The sequence below is a fragment of the Ranitomeya imitator genome, chromosome 3, assembly GCF_032444005.1.
Source record: "Ranitomeya imitator isolate aRanImi1 chromosome 3, aRanImi1.pri, whole genome shotgun sequence".
NCBI lineage: Eukaryota > Metazoa > Chordata > Amphibia > Anura > Dendrobatidae > Ranitomeya > Ranitomeya imitator.
In genome coordinates this window covers 791,769,588-791,789,545 of record NC_091284.1, presented here as the reverse complement: position 1 = coordinate 791,789,545, position 19,958 = coordinate 791,769,588, and the positions used below count along the sequence as shown (strand labels likewise).

The 19,958-nt window shown below is 40.9% G+C and overlaps 1 protein-coding gene across 1 annotated transcript in view; it reads right to left on the bottom strand.

Moving 5' to 3' along the window:
* CNTN5 (contactin 5) overlaps window positions 1–19,958 on the bottom strand; it is a 2,082,395-nt gene that overhangs the window by 995,632 nt on the left and 1,066,805 nt on the right. Inside the window, exon 4 of the mRNA XM_069759184.1 lies at window positions 3,952–4,084. Coding sequence (XP_069615285.1) covers window positions 3,952–4,009 — 58 coding nt within the window. The 5' untranslated portion in view covers window positions 4,010–4,084. The remainder of the gene's footprint in view (window positions 1–3,951; window positions 4,085–19,958) is intronic.

Sequence of the window (19,958 nt, the reverse complement as noted above, 5' to 3'; positions counted from 1 at the left end):
ATGGACAACGTAATACAGAGGCTATAGGAGGAAAACGGTGCAAAATGTTTACTGAAACCCAAAGGCAAAAATTATATTGCATGCTTTTAAGTAAGGATAAAATTGTTCACAAAGGTGAACAACCCCTTTAAGGTTATAATAAAAACACACTCCATCTTTAAAGTGCTTTTACAGCCAATTGCATGTTTTGCCAGAGGGTCCGATATTACCTGCCAGCTCATCTACAAACATGCAGTAATGTTTTCTAGCAGGAATGAGCCTGGCTGACAATTTCATAGCCTGGATGGATTAGGGTCTCTGTATGCACAATGATAGATAAGCAAACAGTAAGGAACATATACAGGTCCTTCTCAAAAAATTAGCATATAGTGTTAAATTTCATTATTTACCATAATGTAATGATTACAATTAAACTTTCATATATTATAGATTCATTATCCACCAACTGAAATTTGTCAGGTCTTTTATTGTTTTAATACTGATGATTTTGGCATACAACTCCTGATAACCCAAAAAACCTGTCTCAATAAATTAGCATATTTCACCCATCCAATCAAATAAAAGTGTTTTTTAATAACAAACAAAAAAACCAACAAATAATAATGTTCAGTTATGCACTCAATACTTGGTCGGGAATCCTTTGGCAGAAATGACTGCTTCAATGCGGCGTGGCATGGAGGCAATCAGCCTGTGACACTGCTGAGATGTTATGGAGGCCCAGGATGCTTCAATAGCGGCCTTAAGCTCATCCAGAGTGTTGGGTCTTGCGTCTCTCAACTTTCTCTTCACAATATCCCACAGATTCTCTATGGGGTTCAGGTCAGGAGAGTTGGCAGGCCAATTGAGCACAGTAATACCATGGTCAGTAAACCATTTACCAGTGGTTTTGGCACTGTGAGCAGGTGCCAGGTCGTGCTGAAAAATGAAATCTTCATCTCCATAAAGCATTTCAGCCGATGGAAGCATGAAGTGCTCCAAAATCTCCTGATAGCTAGCTGCATTGACCCTGCCCTTGATGAAACACAGTGGACCAACACCAGCAGCTGACATGGCACCCCACACCATCACTGACTGTGGGTACTTGACACTGGACTTCAGGCATTTTGGCATTTCCTTCTCCCCAGTCTTCCTCCAGACTCTGGCACCTTGATTTCCGAATGACATGCAAAATTTGCTTTCATCAGAAAAAAGTGCTTGGGACCACTTAGCAACAGTCCAGTGCTGCTTCTCTGTAGCCCAGGTCAGGCGCCTCTGCCGCTGTTTATGGTTCAAAAGTGGCTTTACCTGGGGAATGCGGCACCTGTAGCCCATTTCCTGCACACGCCTGTGCACGGTGGCTCTGGATGTTTCCACACCAGACTCAGTCCACTGCTTCCTCAGGTTCCCCAAGGTCTGGAATCGGTCCTTCTCCACAATCTTCCTCAGGGTCCGGTCTCCTCTTCTCGTTGTACAGCGTTTTCTGCCACATTGTTTCCTTCCAACAGACTTACCATTGAGGTGCCTTGATACAGCACTCTGGGAACAGCCTATTTGTTGAGAAATTTCTTTCTGGGTCTTACCCTCTTGCTTGAGGGTGTCAATGATGGCCTTCTTGACATCTGTCAGGTCGCTAGTCTTACCCATGATGGGGGTTTTGAGTAATGAACCAGGCAGGGAGTTTATAAAAGCCTCAGGTATCTTTTGCATGTGTTTAGAGTTAATTAGTTGATTCAGAAGATTAGGGTAATAGGTCGTTTAGAGAACCTTTTCTTGATATGCTAATTTATTGAGACAGGTTTTTTGGGTTATCAGGAGTTGTATGCCAAAATCATCAGTATTAAAACAATAAAAGACCTGACAAATTTCAGTTGGTGGATAATGAATCTATAATATATGAAAGTTTAATTGTAATCATTACATTATGGTAAATAATGAAATTTAACACTATATGCTAATTTTTTGAGAAGGACCTGTAGTTATGTGTGCTCTATAAATCTACATTATTTGAAGAGATTATACAAAATTAGGAAAAGGGCTCAAAAACAGTGCCACCCTTTTCCACAGTCTGTTTGTAGTAGTGCAGATTTCTAAACTGCAACGCCAGACAATATCCAAGGGTGTACTGTCACTGGGCAAAATAAGCCATGTTTCCTTAAAGGGTAACACTGTCATTTCAGGAGAACTTGCAGGCGAATGTCAGTGTATTCCACTAGCTCCTCCCTACTCCTTTCCTAACTTTGTATGTGTATTCTTTTAGCTCCTCTCTCCTTCTTTCCCCTCATGACTGTGTATTCCCCTAGCTCATCCCTCCTCCTTTCCTAACTTTGTCTGCCTCTTCCACTAGCTCCTCTCTCCTCTTTTCTGCACTTTATCTACGCATTGCACTATCTCCTCTCTCCTTCTTTCCCCTCTATGTCTGTTTTCCACTAGCTCCTGCCTCCTCTTTTCCACTCTCTGTCTGTTTATTCCACTAGCCCCTCCCTCCTCCTTTCTGCACTTTATCTGTGTTTTGCACTAGCGCCCTCCTCCTCCCTTCCGCTCTATGTTTATGTTTTCCACTAGCTCCTCCCTCCTCTTTTCCACTCTGTGTCTGTTTATTCCACTAGCCCCCCGCTCCTCTTTTCCGCTCTATGTCTATGTTTTCCACTTGTTTCTCCCTCCTCTTTTCCACTGCGTCTGTGTATTCCACTAGCTCCTCCCTCCTCTTTTCTGCTCTATGTCTATGTTTTCCACTTGTTTCTCCCTCCTCTTTTCCACTGTGTCTGTCTATTCCACTATCTCCTCCCTCCTCCTTTCCGCTTTATGTCTATGTTTTCCACTAGTTCGTCCCTCCTTTTTTCCTCTCTATATCTATGTTTTCCACTTGCTGCTCCCTCCTCTTTTCCACTGTGTCTGTATATTCCACTAGCTCCTCCCACCTCTTTTCCGTTCTATGTCTATGTTTTCCATTAGCTCCTCCCTCCTCTTTCACACTCTTTATCTGTGTATGCCACTAGCTCCTCCCTCGTCTTTTCTGATCTGTGTCTGTGTTTTCCACTAGCTCCTCCCTCCTCTTTTCTGCTCTATGTCTATGCATACCATTAGCTCCTCCCTCCTCCTTTCCCCTCTATGTCTGTGTATTCTACTAGCTCCTCCTTCCTCTTTTTAGCTCTATGTCTATGATTTCCACTAGCTCCTCCCTCTTCTTTTCTGCTCTACCTCTATGTTTTCCACTAGCTCCTCCCTCCTCCTTTCCCCTCTATGTTTGTGTATTCTACTAGCTCCTCCTTCCTCTTTTTAGCTCTATGTCTATGATTTCCACTAGCTCCTCCCTCCTCTTTTCTGCTCTATCTCTATGTTTTCCACTAGCTCCTCCCTCCTCCTTTCCCCTCTATGTCTGTGTATTCTACTAGCTCCTCCCTCTTTTTTTCAGCTCTATGTCTATGATTTCCACTATCTCCTCCCTCCTCTTTTCTGCTCTAATTCTATGTTTTCCACTAGCTCCTCCCTCATCGTTTCCGCTCTGTGTCTATGTATTCCATTAGCTCCTCCCTCCTCCTTTCCCCTCTATGTCTATGTATTCCACTAGCTCCTCCCTCCTCCTTTCCTATCTAGGTCTGTGTATTGCACTAGCTTCTCCTCCTCCATAGAATGCTATGAACTCCAACTGCCATCTCTTATCTCAGTAATGTAATAATCTGTCTTCACTGAATGCAGATTTTACCCGTGAATTGAGAATTTTGAGACAGAAAAAAAATCATTCCAGGAGTAGGATGAAGCAGATTTTCCATATAACATATATTAAATAGTTTCTAGTATTCATAATATTCTAATATTCGTATAATAAAGTAAAATGACGATTGCGTCTTAATTCTTTACAACCGTTTACTGTAAATATTTAACCATTTTATTCCAATCTTCTGGAAAAACTATAAGTGAAACTGTATAGTTTATTCATCACTTTAAAAGAAAGTTTACAGCCCTTGTGTTTACCTGAAAGACACCCCGCAATGACTGACAGCAGCAGATATAGTTTCCATGGCGACACCATCCTTGGTCACTAGGGTCTGGAGTCCCTGTTTGTGTGACTGTTAGCGGTTTTGACGTTCCTTCATTAAAGCTCAGCCTGTTGAGACACAAGACAGGTCTCAGTTAGAAAGAGGGAGGAAAAATTAAAAAAAGAGAAGACGCACATCTGGCAATAATATGATAGGCAAATCAAAGGACGGAGCAAGGCCCTAAAGCAATTAAACGTCTGATACCATAAGCGCTCGATGCAAAATGCGAGCTGACACTTGGAAATAAGAGACGTGATTAAAGACCAGGAAAAAAAAACATTGAAACTATTACCTGAGAAGGGTTGAAAGCAATATTAATAGAGGGCGATCTCTCTGCCGGAACGATGTGAGAGGGCGAGGCTCGCGGTCCTCCTTTGATTTTCTGAAGCTTACAACATTATCAGTAAAGACTACTCAAAGGCTCATTACATATGATAACCGTCCTACCTCTATCTTACATGCTAAGGTCAGATTCACGCTAACAATACATTGAAAAACATCTAAAGTCTTCTAAAGAGACAGCCAGTATAGCTGACGGCTTCAGGTCTTGATGTCAAAAGCCTCAATTATTTTCAGATAGTGCTGAATTATTCATTGTTTTGCCAATAGAGGGTCCTACAGGGTAGAAATTTTCCCTAAATTACTGGAGTTTGGTCTGATGTGAAGACCTCTTTCTAGCAGGTCCCAGGAGAACCCTGCCTTTCATTCTTGAAGTTGGACTTATGTAGGCCCCTTTGGTTCAGTCCACAGAAAGGCTGCTGCCCGGTGGAGCGGGCTTTCAGGGAATAGTCTGAAAGCTGAGATAAAACCAGGAGGTCAAAGTCAGGAAAAAAATTGAGAATCGTTAAGTTATTCAAAAAATAAGCAATAAATTGGCTGAGTTTGTAGAATGTAGCATGAGTGAAGCAGAGTAAGTGTAACGTATAACTGTCAGCCAGAGACTGACTGCTGGGGTTTAATAGGGTGGAGCACCACCCATGATTCCTAGCGGAAACTAATTACACTAATAACATGCCCGCTGTTGCAAAACACAGATGAATAAGAGGAAGGAACAACAAGTCCCTATATGAAGCTGAAGCAAGTTACTGTCTCCCAGCAGCATCCAGAATGTTATTGTAACTCAGACTATCGACAAAGGCATAAGTAGTAGTTGTGTCTTCAGAAAAATATTGCACTTTCATAAGTTTCCAAGTTGATGCAAAATCTGACAAAAAATATTTTTGTATACCAACAACCATCAATCTCCCCTATAATCATTGATCTAAAGTAGAAAAACAGACACCCAACAGAACCTGCATGGCATTATATGGAGGGAGCACATTCTCTAGGTTAAGATACTGTAGGACGACCCAATGGCATAAACTTGAAACTTGTGGTCACCAGTTAAAAATCCCACACAACAATCTTAACTATCATGAATCTTTAATAGTATTGGTTTCATTATATGAGCCAAAAGGACCTTTGGGTCTCCTCCTAGGCTCCAGGTCCCAAGTACGACTGCAATCTCTGCATCACCTGTAGTGAAACACCTGGCAGGACCATCTTATGTACATGGGAGCCACCCAACTCCTTACCAACACCTGATGTTGGGGAAGATAAAGATCAGTCCATCTTTTTTTTTATTACACAGGAGTTAAGCCGTTGGTGCCATCAGAAGATTTTGGCATCGCTTACTCTCCTCATTCCTTTCAGAAAACATCACTCTTGTCAGTACCGAGCGTGCATACAGTATGTATAGTGGTGAGGTCAGGAGAGATAGATGCAAATGTGCATTAGGTCAACAGCCTTCTGATGCATTTGGCCAGCTTTATTAAATGGTATTGGATTGGAATACGAATTACCACATTTATACCCCTTACGTCCAAGATATCATCACTCAACAACAAGACCGAATGATCCTATTGATTTACAATGACCTGTATCAAGGCAGCTACTAAATGAGCATAATGTCCTACATTAATTATATACATCAATTAAAGAGTTTTGCAAGATCCCTTCACTTGCGAATGCAGACAGAAGAGGGCCCCTGTGTTAGAACAATATATGGGCCCTTCGCAGTCCAGTAGCTCCTCATAATGCCAAATTACATCTGCTTTGGAAGTGATAATGGGCCCCCTTATCTTTTGGGCCCCGGTGCGACCACACAGGTTGCACCAATGTTATGTCCACCCCTGGATTTTTTAACATCCTCTTCAGGGGACAATTTAGAAACAACCTGTCATCTTATTCATGCTGCCTGAATCGCTGTATTATCGTAGCCATGTATGTTGCACTCTTTCATAATGCAGAGTTTTATGGAAAACATACTTTGAAGAGCCATCTGGGAACTATGGCCCAGGATTCTTCAAAGTGTTTTCAACAAAAATTTGGCGTACAACACAAACATTTTTGAGCAAAAATTTTGCAACATTTTTAATTATCTTGACAGTTTTGCCATATTCTTCCAAAATGGGTGTTATGGGGTCTGGTAGAGGTGTTATACCACGGCTTCTCTAATTATTGATCTGATTGTATGACAGTACCAAGATCTTACTCCAGTCTCTAATTAGAAAATGTTTTGTGGCAAGGCTCATGGAGGCACACGTCACTTTTTAGATGTGCCAGATTCATTAGGAGGTGTGCGCTTCATAATAAATCAGATGTCTCTGACTCCAACATGACCCCCCAACAAGACTAACATTGAACCAGGGGCCAACATGTTCTGATTGACTTGTCCAAGGCAGGTCATCAGTTCCTTCATCTCTTTCTGATCCCCTAGACTTGTGTACAAATAAGGAGACAGTAGTCAGTCTAAGGAATCGGGTCAGGGAAAATCCACCGAAGATCATCTAAGACTGGTCATTCAAGACACATAGTGCCAACTTTTCACTTGATTTCCCTGAAATGCCACAGCGTATCAAAGTAAAATAGTGATTTGGGCAGCGGGAACAAAATGACAAGTTTCCTTTTAATCAATGTCAGACTATTCTAAGTGTTATTGTCAAGAGGTGTGCCAAAAAAAATATTTAGTTTGGTGATTGTTACATGGATGACTGGTGGTTAAGAAAAGGATGGTGGTGGATCACCAAAACATTGACTCTTAGGTAAGTGAAACTTTTGGAAACTTGTAGAGCATTACAATTTATCTCCTGACAAAAAGACACAATACACATTAAATAGAAAGACTGAACACATGCTGAACATAGCAATTGATATACATCAACTAAAAATATTATATTAGACCACCTAAGAAATAAGTGATATATATATCTGCTAAACGGATAAATGGTTGACCATTCGGAAAATTAACTAGAACCAAAAAGAGAACACTGAAGTTAAGATCTAAAGAAGAGTGTGGAGCAATTGGTGAAGGGATAAAATACCTTTATTAACAGGAGTGGTATATGACAGCACTACATACAAAGAGGTGCCCGCACTTGTATTAAAGTAAAAAGAATACAATATATTTATACACATAAAATACATAGGATTAAAAAGCGAACCACCGGGTAAATTGTAGAACAGTATGTATATATCCGTTATTCTATGAGTAACATGCAAAGTTAATCATGTATGTCCTTAGCCTGAAAAGGAGAGAGAAGCGAGGAGTGTTTAGTTCTACAGAGTCCAAAATGTAAGACAGAGGTAAATGTCAGTAAACAGAAAGGAGTCTGGATAATAATTGAGGGTATCTGTCAAACAATTATGGATAAGAATGTAATGATCCAGCACACATCAGTTTGACGCTAAAAGATATAAATTCCTGTTAGGAGGGTGACTCAGAAATAGAGATAGGCATGGGCAATATTATACAATAATTTGTGTACCTAAATGTATAACAAAAGCAATCAACACCTATATAAATCCTGTAATAAGGACATGAATAAATAGGCTGGGTGGTCCTCGGTTCAAGTGCGCACTCCCCGACGCGCGTTTTGGAGCGTGTCCTTCTTCAGGGTGTGGAGGTGTGCATAAATATATTGTAATATTTTTGTTTCACTACAAGTGTGGGCACGTCTTTGTATTTAGTGCTATCATATACCACAAGGTATTTTATCCCTTCACCAATTGTTCCACACTCTTCTTTAGATGTTAAGTTCGGTGTTCTCTTTTTAGTTCATGTTAAATAAAAAGTTGATACAAATTGCCAGCATGAACAAAGCCTAACACAAAGGCTTAGTTATAGGAAAATGACAAATAGCCACCAATAAAGCGGTCAATGTTCTTGCTTATAGCCCTTCGCCTAGACCTTCTTGGCTATATGTTATGTAATGAAATATTGATGCCGAGCTGCTTTTCCCATTCAGCAACCTCTCTGGTCCGTTCCTCTTTAACATCCCAACTTATCTATTTTTCCGATGCGGCAATCCCTTGAGAACACACTAGATTCATAATACTTATTAATGCTTCACATTTCATTCCAGCCCTATTAGGTCAAGATGATAAAATTTCAATCGGGAAAGGTACAAGAAAATATTCCTTCTAACATAATAGCCTTTAGTTAATCAGTTTTATGAGTAATATCTCACCTAAATAATAATCAGCCCTGGGGGCAGCTTTTATCAACAATGGTAAACTAGAGGTCGACTAATAGGAGATGAATTGCACCAATGGTTATTAGTGAAGTCACGAGTATTTATCATGTAGACTTCTCATTATATTAGGCACCAGTACGCTTATTTGCTGCAAATGGCCGTCCATAAATAATAGGGAGCAGTTTGCTTATCTCAGGGATTTAATGGAACTACTGTCCCAGTAGTGTAGTGGGGAAATGGAAATTCTGCATAAAGTAGTAGATAAACAGATTGAAGCGAAGGAGAGCGGACGTGTCCCGCCGTGCTTTTGTGCTTATGATTTATGGTGTTGGAACAACCTTTTAGTATGAAAACATTTTGACACAAGGGGAACAAAGCACATATGTTTACTGCTGTATATTTAAGTTTTTGGAGTGATGGTGCTCTTACGGAACCGGACGTCAAACCATGAAGCAAGTGTGGTTGCGTCATTGCTGAATAGTCAATAATAGAAAGATTATTATTAACAGAAGTGCACCCTGGATTTTCCCAGATGTTTGAGTTTCATGGACATTGAGAAGGTTACCTAGCTTATAAAACTGTAGTGATATTATTAGTTAAAGGGGTTGTCAAGTTACAAAAACATTTTAACCTGTCCGGCTGGTGATCGGTGGGTATTGCCATTATAATAGTGTGGCAGTGGTCATGTGCGACCACTGATGAATTTGTTCCTCATGGGGCTGTTGAGTGCTGCACTTTGCTTTGTCAAGCATATAAACTGCTGGACAACTTTGGTATAAAAGAGTATGTTCTCCCAATTGGTGTAGATTCCAATAGTGGGGAACCCAGCAATCAACAAAATATGATCAAAGTGATAAGTGACAGGTGATGATAAATCAACATGAGATGAGCAGATCGCTTCGTGCAAGCCTGGTCCTCAGTCCAGGCCAGTGCTCTCTGGTTGTCGACAGGAGCTTCCGAGTTCCCTAGCATGGCATTTGATTTGCCAGCCTGTTTGATTGAGACGTCATCTGTACAATATGCAATGCACAAATGATGTCTCGCCAGCCTTGGAGCCCATAGAGTAAGGATATTAGTGCAGCTTCTGTCCACGGACTGAGACCTGGACTATGGACTGGGGTTGTGTAAAGTAATCAGTACATCTCTAGTGATAACTTATATTAATCAAACCTTTTTAATAGTGAAGTGCCATTACTAAGACTATCTCTTGCTCTGGAGGAGCTGTCCTGCCTTTCATAATGAAGACAACCCGTTAATTTGAACAGACGCTGTGCAATACTTTATTCATGCTCTGGTGGCATTGCAGCAATTGAACACTTTGGGCCTGATTCATTCATGTGTTTTTTCAGACAATTTTAGCTTTTTGTTTTGTGGCATTTGTTGATGTTTTTGGTTCCATATTCTTCAAAATGTTGCACATGATTCATTATCTTTTTTAGCGAAAAGTTGCATGTCCAGCTAAAATGAAGGTGAGTCACCCGCCAGGGCCTGGGGTACTCAGCACTGGGTCCGGTTGCTCTTACAGAGGATGTCACGGTGGCTGCGACCTGGTCCGTGCCCTGGGCACTGATTAAAAGGAACGGTCTTTTAGGGGGAATTGTGAAACTCTATTTTTCTTGACACCACCTGTGGTTCTCGGTTAGTAGGGACTGATGCTGCTTAAAGGGGTCCTCTGGGGTGATGGTATGGTGGCTGGATAGTGACGCTTCCCACAGGTGAAACGAGGTCTCCAGGGCTCCCAAGGTGTATGGAAGGGATGATGTGTTGCTGGTAAATAACGGAAGACACAGGGTTGTAGTCTTTACATGGTTTACTGGTGGTAGCAGGCCAAAGTCCAGGGTACAGGCAACAGGCACAGAAGGAGTCCAGGCAACCCAGAAACAAGTGGAAATCCCCTTGGCAGGTCAGGTTGGGAGTTTTCCACTATGCGCTGCTTTTCTGGTCCCTTGCTCCCTGTAGTTTGCCAGCAAGATATTCCTTTCTCTCCTGTCCTGAGACAGTACCTGCATGGTAGGCAGCTTGAGCCGTTCTTTTGGGGTCTTAGGCATGGTGACTCCAGGTTCTAATTGCTGCTGTACCTCAGGTATTGTATGGGCAGTTTACGTATAGTCCTATGCCCTCCGGTTCTGCTGTGGACCTTGCAGTTGTCCACAACTTCGGGCTCCCGGTGCCCAGTTTCTGTGCTCTGGCTTCCAGGTGGCCCAATCGCAGCCTCCTTGAGCCCTTAAGCTCTCCTCTTCTCCTTTCCTGTCTCTATTCACTCTCAGACTCTCTCAGACTGTCTCTCTTGGTCTCCCTGGACCAACTGTCTGACTCCGCCTCCAGACCAGATCTTTATATCTCAGGGAAGTTCCCCTAAAACAGGGTTTTGAGCTCCCCCTCCTGGCCTGAAGTCAGAATGTGTTGTGTGTGGGATAATTCTGGTCTTTGTTGCCAGACCTCAGATTTGCCTTTCTGACTACTCCTTTGTATTACCCCTTTTGCCTTTGATGTAGTCTGACCTTAGTTGCCTGACCTCGGACTTTGACTATTTGTTTTTCTTTTTCCTTTTGTCTTTGACATATGTTCCTGACATTTGACCTCAGACTCCATGACTTCCCTGTCTCAAGGATTGCCCATAAGAATTGACTCAGCATCAGATATGTAATTGTGAAATCTATAAAGCCTAGTGTTCAGACTACACAGGGCTTGTTTGTAGTCTGTTATTGTGCAGACATGTAGGAACTGTAGACAAAAAACTATAGGAATGTTAAGTATGAAAATGTGCAAAGTGACTTTGCACTTTATTTTTATTAGGAAAGTGGACTTTCCCTTTAAAGAGTATCTTTCACCAAAATGAAACAATAGCACAATGTAATAGTGCCTGCAAGATGGAATTAACTTTTTTCTAATTTTTGCCTCTGTGTTGCAGAGATATTAGTAATCAAAGTATTTGGTACCTAATGAGTAAATGGGTGTTATCAAATAGTTTTCAATGGGAGAATGACCCGTTTCTCCCTGTATGAGCTGCTATCTGGTAACACTCACATAACTTTTGTTAAGTCTAACTTATTAGGTGCCAAATATTTTATTGCAAATATCTCTGCATTGGAGAGGCAAAATTAAAAAATAACAAAAAAGTTGTATTCCACTCTGCAGCCTCTATTACATAGTCTGTCCAGCTCAACATGAAAAAATTGTTGATAGGGCCCCTTCAAAAAGCACGGCAAATGGATCTTTTCTAAAATTTAAGTCTAAATGGGGTTAATTTAATTTAGGATGTGGAAACTCACCTGTTTAGAATATCAATATTATAATTTTCTTTTTAATAACTACAATACATGGATATTAAATGGTCACTGTGTTTTTAAGACAACTTTATCTAATTTGTTAATTTTCTCAATAGACAATCTGCAAATCAATTTATTTAAAAATGATGTTGTCTTACCCCAACAGTTAACTTCAAAGTGTCAAACGCTAGGATTTTCCATTCTAGTTAACTTGCTGCCTGTTGTCAAGTTTAATCCATCTCCAGCAGCAGAGATGCTCATATGGAATACAGGAAGTACAGGTGATTCTCTCGCTGCTTCTGCTCTCCTGTCTGTCAAACTGTATATCAGCATAACTGAACTCAGAGGCAAACTTTCAGTTCAGGGCAGGCAAGCCATTGGATAATGGAAGGCACAATGTATGCTAGTAAGTAAAGGAACACTTACACTGTGTTAGGGCTAGCGGAACGCACCAAATTATAAGAGAGATGGTATAAGGTGCATTCGCAGCCCGGGGTCCACGGTGCAGAGATGTAATGACAGACTATATGGCGGTACAATGTGGATACACACACGGGTTAACTTCACCTTGTGTGAAGGAAGGGAACCCTGTTGCGTCACAGGGCCGCAGTACCGCACCAAGAGTGCAAGCAAGGAGTCTCAGGACTCTACCCCAAGACAAAGGATTAGAGTACGTTCAGACCACTTGCGCTCAACACCGCAACTGGGGTGTCAGAGTAATTGAAAATATAACTTAAATGCACAAGAGTGCATGCTGTGCTGCTTTGGCGGACACCACTAACCACTCAGACTTGGGATAGGAAAGCGCTCTAATAGCGCACGGCGCCGCACTGGCGGTCACAGCAATTAGACGCTGTTTTGTGTGTTTATTGCTGATAGCTTAGCCGGGTGCTAGATAGCAATCATCCACCTTACGCGAGCAGTCATACACAAGGGAGGGGATGGTTTAAAGAATGACTTGCACTCATCAACACACACACGTTTTCAAATGTACACAAGTGCATGGCCGCTCGGCCATGCGAACCTTTTATAGCGGCAGTGGTAAAAGACCTTTCAGATGAACCAATTGGAGCCGCAACAGGACCTGAGCATGTGACCCCCAACCTCCAATGGGAGGTCGTCCCATGGGCATGCTCATTATGGGAAAAGCAGGACTTAGTCCCAGAAAGACCTGCTCACTGCTGAACATTGCTGGCTACAAGGACAGAGCCTGGAAAGGCAGTAGTAACCAGTCGTCCAGTATCAGCCTGAGCTAGACGCTGGGACCAGCGTCTCTGCTGAGCAGTCTCCACTGCTGCTGGAGAAGAATGGGAGACCGCAGCAGAGATGGTTCGAGATTCCCCTGTGCAGAGACGGGAACTCAACACCTAACACACTGCCTGCAAAATGCTAAAAAAAGAATCACCCATGGAAAAAAAGTAGATATCTAGATGCATATGTGGATAATGCCTGAACATATCAGACTGGTATATTCATCAAAAGCAGTTTTAAAGTTTTAACTTGTTGGGAATGAGGGCAGTAAGACCATGCTTTTCTATAGGCTAAATTTGGAAAGAAAGATATACGCAGAGAGAAGTCTCTTGTCTGGAACCTTACATTTAAATTTTAGCTCCTTATTTGCAAATTATACATTTTTCGAAACAAAATCTACCTTATTAAATCAACATCTGACAAGCACCGACTTTTATATGTCATCTAACCGGTGCATGAATCCATCAGTATATTGCAAACTAATAAATGTCACTGCTGTGTAATTATCTACAGTCTGGTTAGTCATCCTTTAAACGACTTATGACATTTTAAAAGGACAGTCATGCCTCTAGACAAATCATATTAAAACATATGTTGTGCAGATGGAACAACATCGGGACATTGGGCTGTATTATATTGTGGCCGAGGTAAAGATTCTGCTCATGCTCCTTTAACTTAATAACTACTGGACCAAATGTATGAAATGTTAAAAGAAAACTTTCCGACAGCCTAGTACTAGACCACCTGGAAGGGTAAGGTCTTACTGTGCCTTAGATTAGTTGACCTCAGGGCAGGTGCTGACCGACGTATTTCTGGTCAAACAAAACATCAGATTGCACTTGGATCAATGTTATTCTATGGGGCATACGTCCGACTTTTCTTCCTCGAACAGAGTCTATCTGATGAAAAAAATTGCGGCATGCTCAAGCTTGATCCAATATTTGGATTGTACTCAGCAATGCAAGTGATTGAATGCATGGAAACCATCGGACTGCACTAGAATGGCATCTGAGTGTAGTCCGATTTACGCGCAATTACATGATGGTGAAGAGGGAGAATTTTTTTCTTTTTTTCTCCTTCTTCTCCTCCTCATCTGAGAGTATCGGGCCACACTGTGCTCACACACTGATCAACATCCGATCAGAGTTTGATCAGAGTGTCATTTGCATAATCGACCAAATTCTCTCGGATGAGAGAAAATACAGGATGAAAGATATAATTATAGCAATAATCGGACCTTAAACATGGTAAATCTAGGACTTTTAAAAAAATGTAAAAAAAAAATCAAATTTTACCTAAAATGGCCAAAAAAATCTAACATTATTATTATTATTATTATTATTACATCGCAAATTCCTGTTTTGTCAGAAAGTTTTCTGCAGTCGGTAATAGTGAATTATTGTTGCATACAAATTTTAATATCAATGTCATTTATGTGTACGATCAGCTAAATGTGTTTCCAAATCAAAAATAGATCCAAGTGGCAAGTGATTGGCTTCAAAGTTACCTTTAATCGGGGTTGTCTTCTGCCCAATTATTGTATCAAAGCCCAGTGGAGGACCCTTTGGTTGGCCGTGAAAGTAACCACAATATGGTTGCAGGTGGTAGCTCTGTACTTATAGAGGACTTTTGTCTGGATGACATTCTAAGTTAAAGATGGAGTAATATACTTAGCGCCAAGAAAGGGATCAGACAGCATCATCTGCTAAGTCTTTCAGCCCAAAAACAGTTTAGATTGGGAACTACCCCTCCAATCGCTGCTTTTGGAACAGTTTTTTGTTTTCTTCTGTGCCCCGACATAAAAATGTAAATTTTCCCTGCAACCAACAGTACTTCTCTATGGGCATTTGCTTTTTATCCTTTGATGCTGAACAATCACAACATGCCCGTGCCCACACAGAAGTTCTGTGGTGTATAAACCCAGTTGGATTAAGGTAAAATTTGCATCAGTATTATACGAGGGGGGTCATAACTTTGGAATGAAGGGACATAGATAAAAAAGATAAGCTCTTCCAGAAACCAATTGGGTACTCAGTGATTAAAAAAAATCTTTAATGCCATAAGGGACATCCGATTCTCATCCCATTCTAAAGACATTTTTTTGCAATAAGACTTACCAGATGATGATGTCTGATCACTTTCTAAGTACCATATATTTTGCCTTCTTTTTCCATTTGGCAATGAAGGAAGATATTCAATTTTCATCAATACACAGGTATTATCAAAATTACAGGATCATATAAGTAACATGATAAGAAAAGGAAAATGAGAACAGGAGGAAAGGTGAAACCAAAAGGTTCTCACAGATAGTGAACTATCTGGGACAAAGAGGTATGAGCTGAACATGCTTGTTTGGTTAGGCTTTTTGTTGTCTTTAGGCTACCCATACACATTAGGTGGCTGTCAACTGAACAATATTTCAAGTGAGCATTCCGCTACCATCTCTCCCATACACAGGAGCGCTCGTTCAGCTGAGTGCTCCTGTATTCTCTCTATGAGAAAGCTGCTGATAGATTTGTCTGTTAGCAGAACAAAGTAATCATCAGTCGGAAATTGGACATGCCCAATCAGCATCTTTTCGGACAATCAGTCAACTAGCGCCCCCATACACATTAGAGTGCTGGCCAAACCCGTTGATATTGGTGGGTACAACTAACATTAGTTTAATCTGAATGGGGGGCTTTAGATGATTAATTTAAAAGAGTTGTCCCCTACTTGAACAAGCCTTTCTCATTTCCCATCTCTGGCCCAGATAAAACAAAAACACTTATACTGACCTCCCATGCTGGCACCGTTCCACTGGTGTCAGCACATGTGAGGTTATTACGGCACATGAGCCCTGCGCCTTATAAGTGCTAGTACAATATAAAGTGACTAGCACACTCCAGGGTGTTGTGATGCAAAAAAGTGGGGATTTATTACATACAGTAAATCACAAACGTTTCGGCCAATACTGGACCTTCATCAGTGTGCTAGGTATAATTGTATACTTGTATGGCCCCAAAAACAATAGAATACTCGGATTTGCATCAATCAGACATGCTGGAAAAAAAGGCAACAAGCCGGGAAGAAACAGAACCAGGCTGGTCAACTGACGGTGAGTCAGAATAATAGGTGGCGCTGAGGCTTAAAAGAGCTGTCAGTATGCCGGGACACTAGGGATAAATGCGGTATCCACCGCTAATAGAGTGGGGCCCTACAAGTATACAATTATACCTAGCACACTGATGAAGGTCCAGTATTGACCAAAACGTTTGTGATTTACTGTATGTAATAAATCCCCACTTTTTTGCATCACAACACCCTGGAGTGTGCTAGTCACTTTATATTGTATACGTTCAGGTTTGGGCACCTGTGACTGTGCACCTCCCCTATTTAGGCTGTGCTTAGCATCTTCTATATCACATCATTATAAGTGCTAGTGTCACTGTCCCCACCTTACGACATACAGTTAGGGCCAGAAATATTTGGACAGTGACACAATTTTTGCGAGTTGGGCTCTGCATGCCACCACATTGGATTTGAATTGAAACCTCTACAACAGAATTCAAGTGCAGATTGTAACGTTTAATTTGAAGGGTTGAACAAAAATATCTGATAGAAAATGTAGGAATTGTATACATTTCTTTACAAACACTCCACATTTTAGGAGGTCAAAAGTAATTGGACAAATAAACATAACCCAAACAAAATATTTTTATTTTCAATATTTTGTTGCAAATCCTTTGGAGGCAATCACTGCCTTAAGTCTGGAACCCATGGACATCACCAAACGCTGGGTTTCCTCCTTCTTAATGCTTTGCCAGGCCTTTACAGCCGCAGCCTTCAGGTCTTGCTTGTTTGTGGGTCTTTCCGTCTTAAGTCTGGATTTGAGCAAGTGAAATGCATGCTCAATTGGGTTTAGATCTGGAGATTGACTTGGCCATTGCAGAATGTTCCACTTTTTGGCACTCATGAACTCCTGGGTAGCTTTGGCTGTATGCTTGGGGTCATTGTCCATCTGTACTATGAAGCGCCGTCCAATCAACTTTGCAGCATTTGGCTGAATCTGGGCTGAAAGTATATCCCGGTACACTTCAGAATTCATCCGGCTACTCTTGTCTGCTCTTATGTCATCAATAAACACAAGTGACCCAGTGCCATTGAAAGCCATGCATGCCCATGCCATCACGTTGCCTCCACCATGTTTTACAGAGGATGTGGTGTGCCTTGGATCATGTGCCGTTCCCTTTCTTCTCCAAACTTTTTTCTTCCCATCATTCTGGTACAGGTTGATCTTTGTCTCATCTGTCCATAGAATACTTTTCCAGAACTGAGCTGGCTTCTTGAGGTGTTTTTCTGCAAATTTAACTCTGGCCTGTCTATTTTTGGTATTGATGAATGGTTTGCATCTAGATGTGAACCCTTTGTATTTACTGTCATGGAGTCTTCTCTTTACTGTTGACTTAGAGACAGATACACCTACTTCACTGAGAGTGTTCTGGACTTCAGTTGATGTTGTGAACGGGTTCTTCTTCACCAAATTAAGTATGCGGCGATCATCCACCACTGTTGTCATCCGTGGACGCCCAGGCCTTTTTGAGTTCCCAAGCTCACCAGTCAATTCCTTTTTTCTCAGAATGTACCCAACTGTTGATTTTGCTACTCCAAGCATGTCTGCTATCTCTCTGATGGATTTTTTCTTTTTTTTCAGCCTCAGGATGTTCTGCTTCACCTCAATTGAGAGTTCCTTTGACCGCATGTTGTCTGCTCACAGCAACAGCTTCCAAATGCAAAACCACACACCTGGAATCCACCCCTGACCTTTTAACTACTTCATTGATTACAGGTTAACGAGGGAGACGCCTTCAGAGTTAATTGCAGCCCTTAGAGTCCATTGTCCAATTACTTTTGGTCCCATGAAAAAGAGGACGCTATGCATTACAGAGCTATGATTCCTAAACCCTTTCTCCGATTTGGATGTGGAAACTATCATATTGCAGCTGGGAGTGTGCACTTTCAGCCCATATTATATATATAATTGTATTTCTGAACATGTTTTTGTAAACAGCTAAAATAACAAAACTTGTGTCACTGTCCAAATATTTCTGGCCCTAACTGTATAACTGATTAAGAGAAATTGAGGGTTGTGACTGGCAGGGACAGTGACGCCATCACTTATTAAGTGCACGACTTATGTGACAAAGCAATCTCATGTAAGCCATGGGAACGCGAGATCAGACACTACTGGAACGGCCCCAGCACGGGAGGTGAGTAAAAATATTTTTAATTTAACAGGGCTAAACGTGGGAAATGAGAAGTTGTCCTAGTAGTAGACAACCCATCAAAATTATTGTTGTAACTTATTCCTGGCCTCCATGTTGCTAGAAAGTTTTTGAATTAGTCTCCTAACTGTTAAGTTCCTCAAAACGGAATAACTATAGAAGACTGTCTCGCAATTATTACTTTTATTTACTATTATAGCACCAGTTATTCCATGGTGCTTTAGATTTGAGGAGGGGTATACATAGTAAAAACAAGTACAGTAATCATAAACAATACAAGTCACGACTGGTACAGAAGGAGAGAAGACCCTGCCCACGAGGGCTCACAATCTACAAGATTATCGTTCCACTTTGGAGAGATTAATAGTTTAGCTTAAATTAACCATGTGATCAATCTATTTTTTTGCAAGCCTAATAGCTAGTAATGGGAAAGTGAAATAGTTTTTGAGAAAACAAAACGTCAAGATGGCATATTTTCTTGAATTCGATTTGGACTATCTCCCTGGAGTCTCTTATTTTGGAGTAAGTTGCCAGATAGATGAGAAAGTGCCCTAAGATTGAGGTCTCCTCCAACGCTTCTGAAAATTTCTCTGTTTTTCGCTCTATAGAAAAGTGGGAAATTTGTACCTATGCATGAGCAGCTTGAAGGAATTTCCCTCAACTGTCACAGGTTGTGAGAATTCATCTATTTCAGTAAATTGCATTCATGGCTCAATTTTCACTCCCTCAGTAACTGAAGCCTTTCAGGAGTTTCCTGTAAGAGGAGTTTGGAGTTTATGCTTTAACCCCTTTACAACCCAAACCTGCTTTTACCTTCATGACCAGGCAAAATTATAAAATTCTGACTAGCGTCAATTTATGAGGTCATAACTCTGGAACTCTCTAAAGGATCCCACTGATTTTTTCGTGACATATTGTACTTCATGATAGTGGTAAAATTTCATTGACTGCGTTAATTTCTGAAAAAGCGTAAAGTTGGCAAAAATTTTAAAAACTTTAATTTGTATGACCGTAAATCAGAGAGATATGCCACACACATTAGTTAAAAAAAATAACATTTCCCACATGTCTACATTACATCACCACAAATTTTGAAACATATTTTTTTTGTTAGGAATTTATAAGGGTTAAAAGTTGGCCAGCGATTTCTTATTTTTACAACAAAATTTACAAAACCATTTTTTAGGGACCACCTCACATTTGGAGTGACTTTGGGGGGTCTATATGACAGAAAATATCCATGAATGACACCAATCTAAAAACTGCATCCCTCAATGTATTCAAAACCACATTCAAGACATTTATTAACCCTTCAGGTGATTCACAGGAATTAATGGAATGTGGAAGGAAAAAATGAACATTTAACTTTTTCATTTTTTCTCACAAAATTTTTAATTTAGACCCAAATTTGTTTATGCTTGCAAAGGAAAAATTGATGCCAAATACTCTATATGTGGGGAAAAAACACTCTTTGGGCACACAGCAGAGTTCGGAAGGGAAAGAGCGCCATTTGACTTTTTGAATGTAAAATTTTCTGTTAGTGAACTCCATGTCACGTTTGGAGAGCCCCTGATGTACCTAAGCAGTGTAAACCCTAACAAGTAACACCATTTAGGAAACTTGAACCCCCAGAAGCTTCACAGA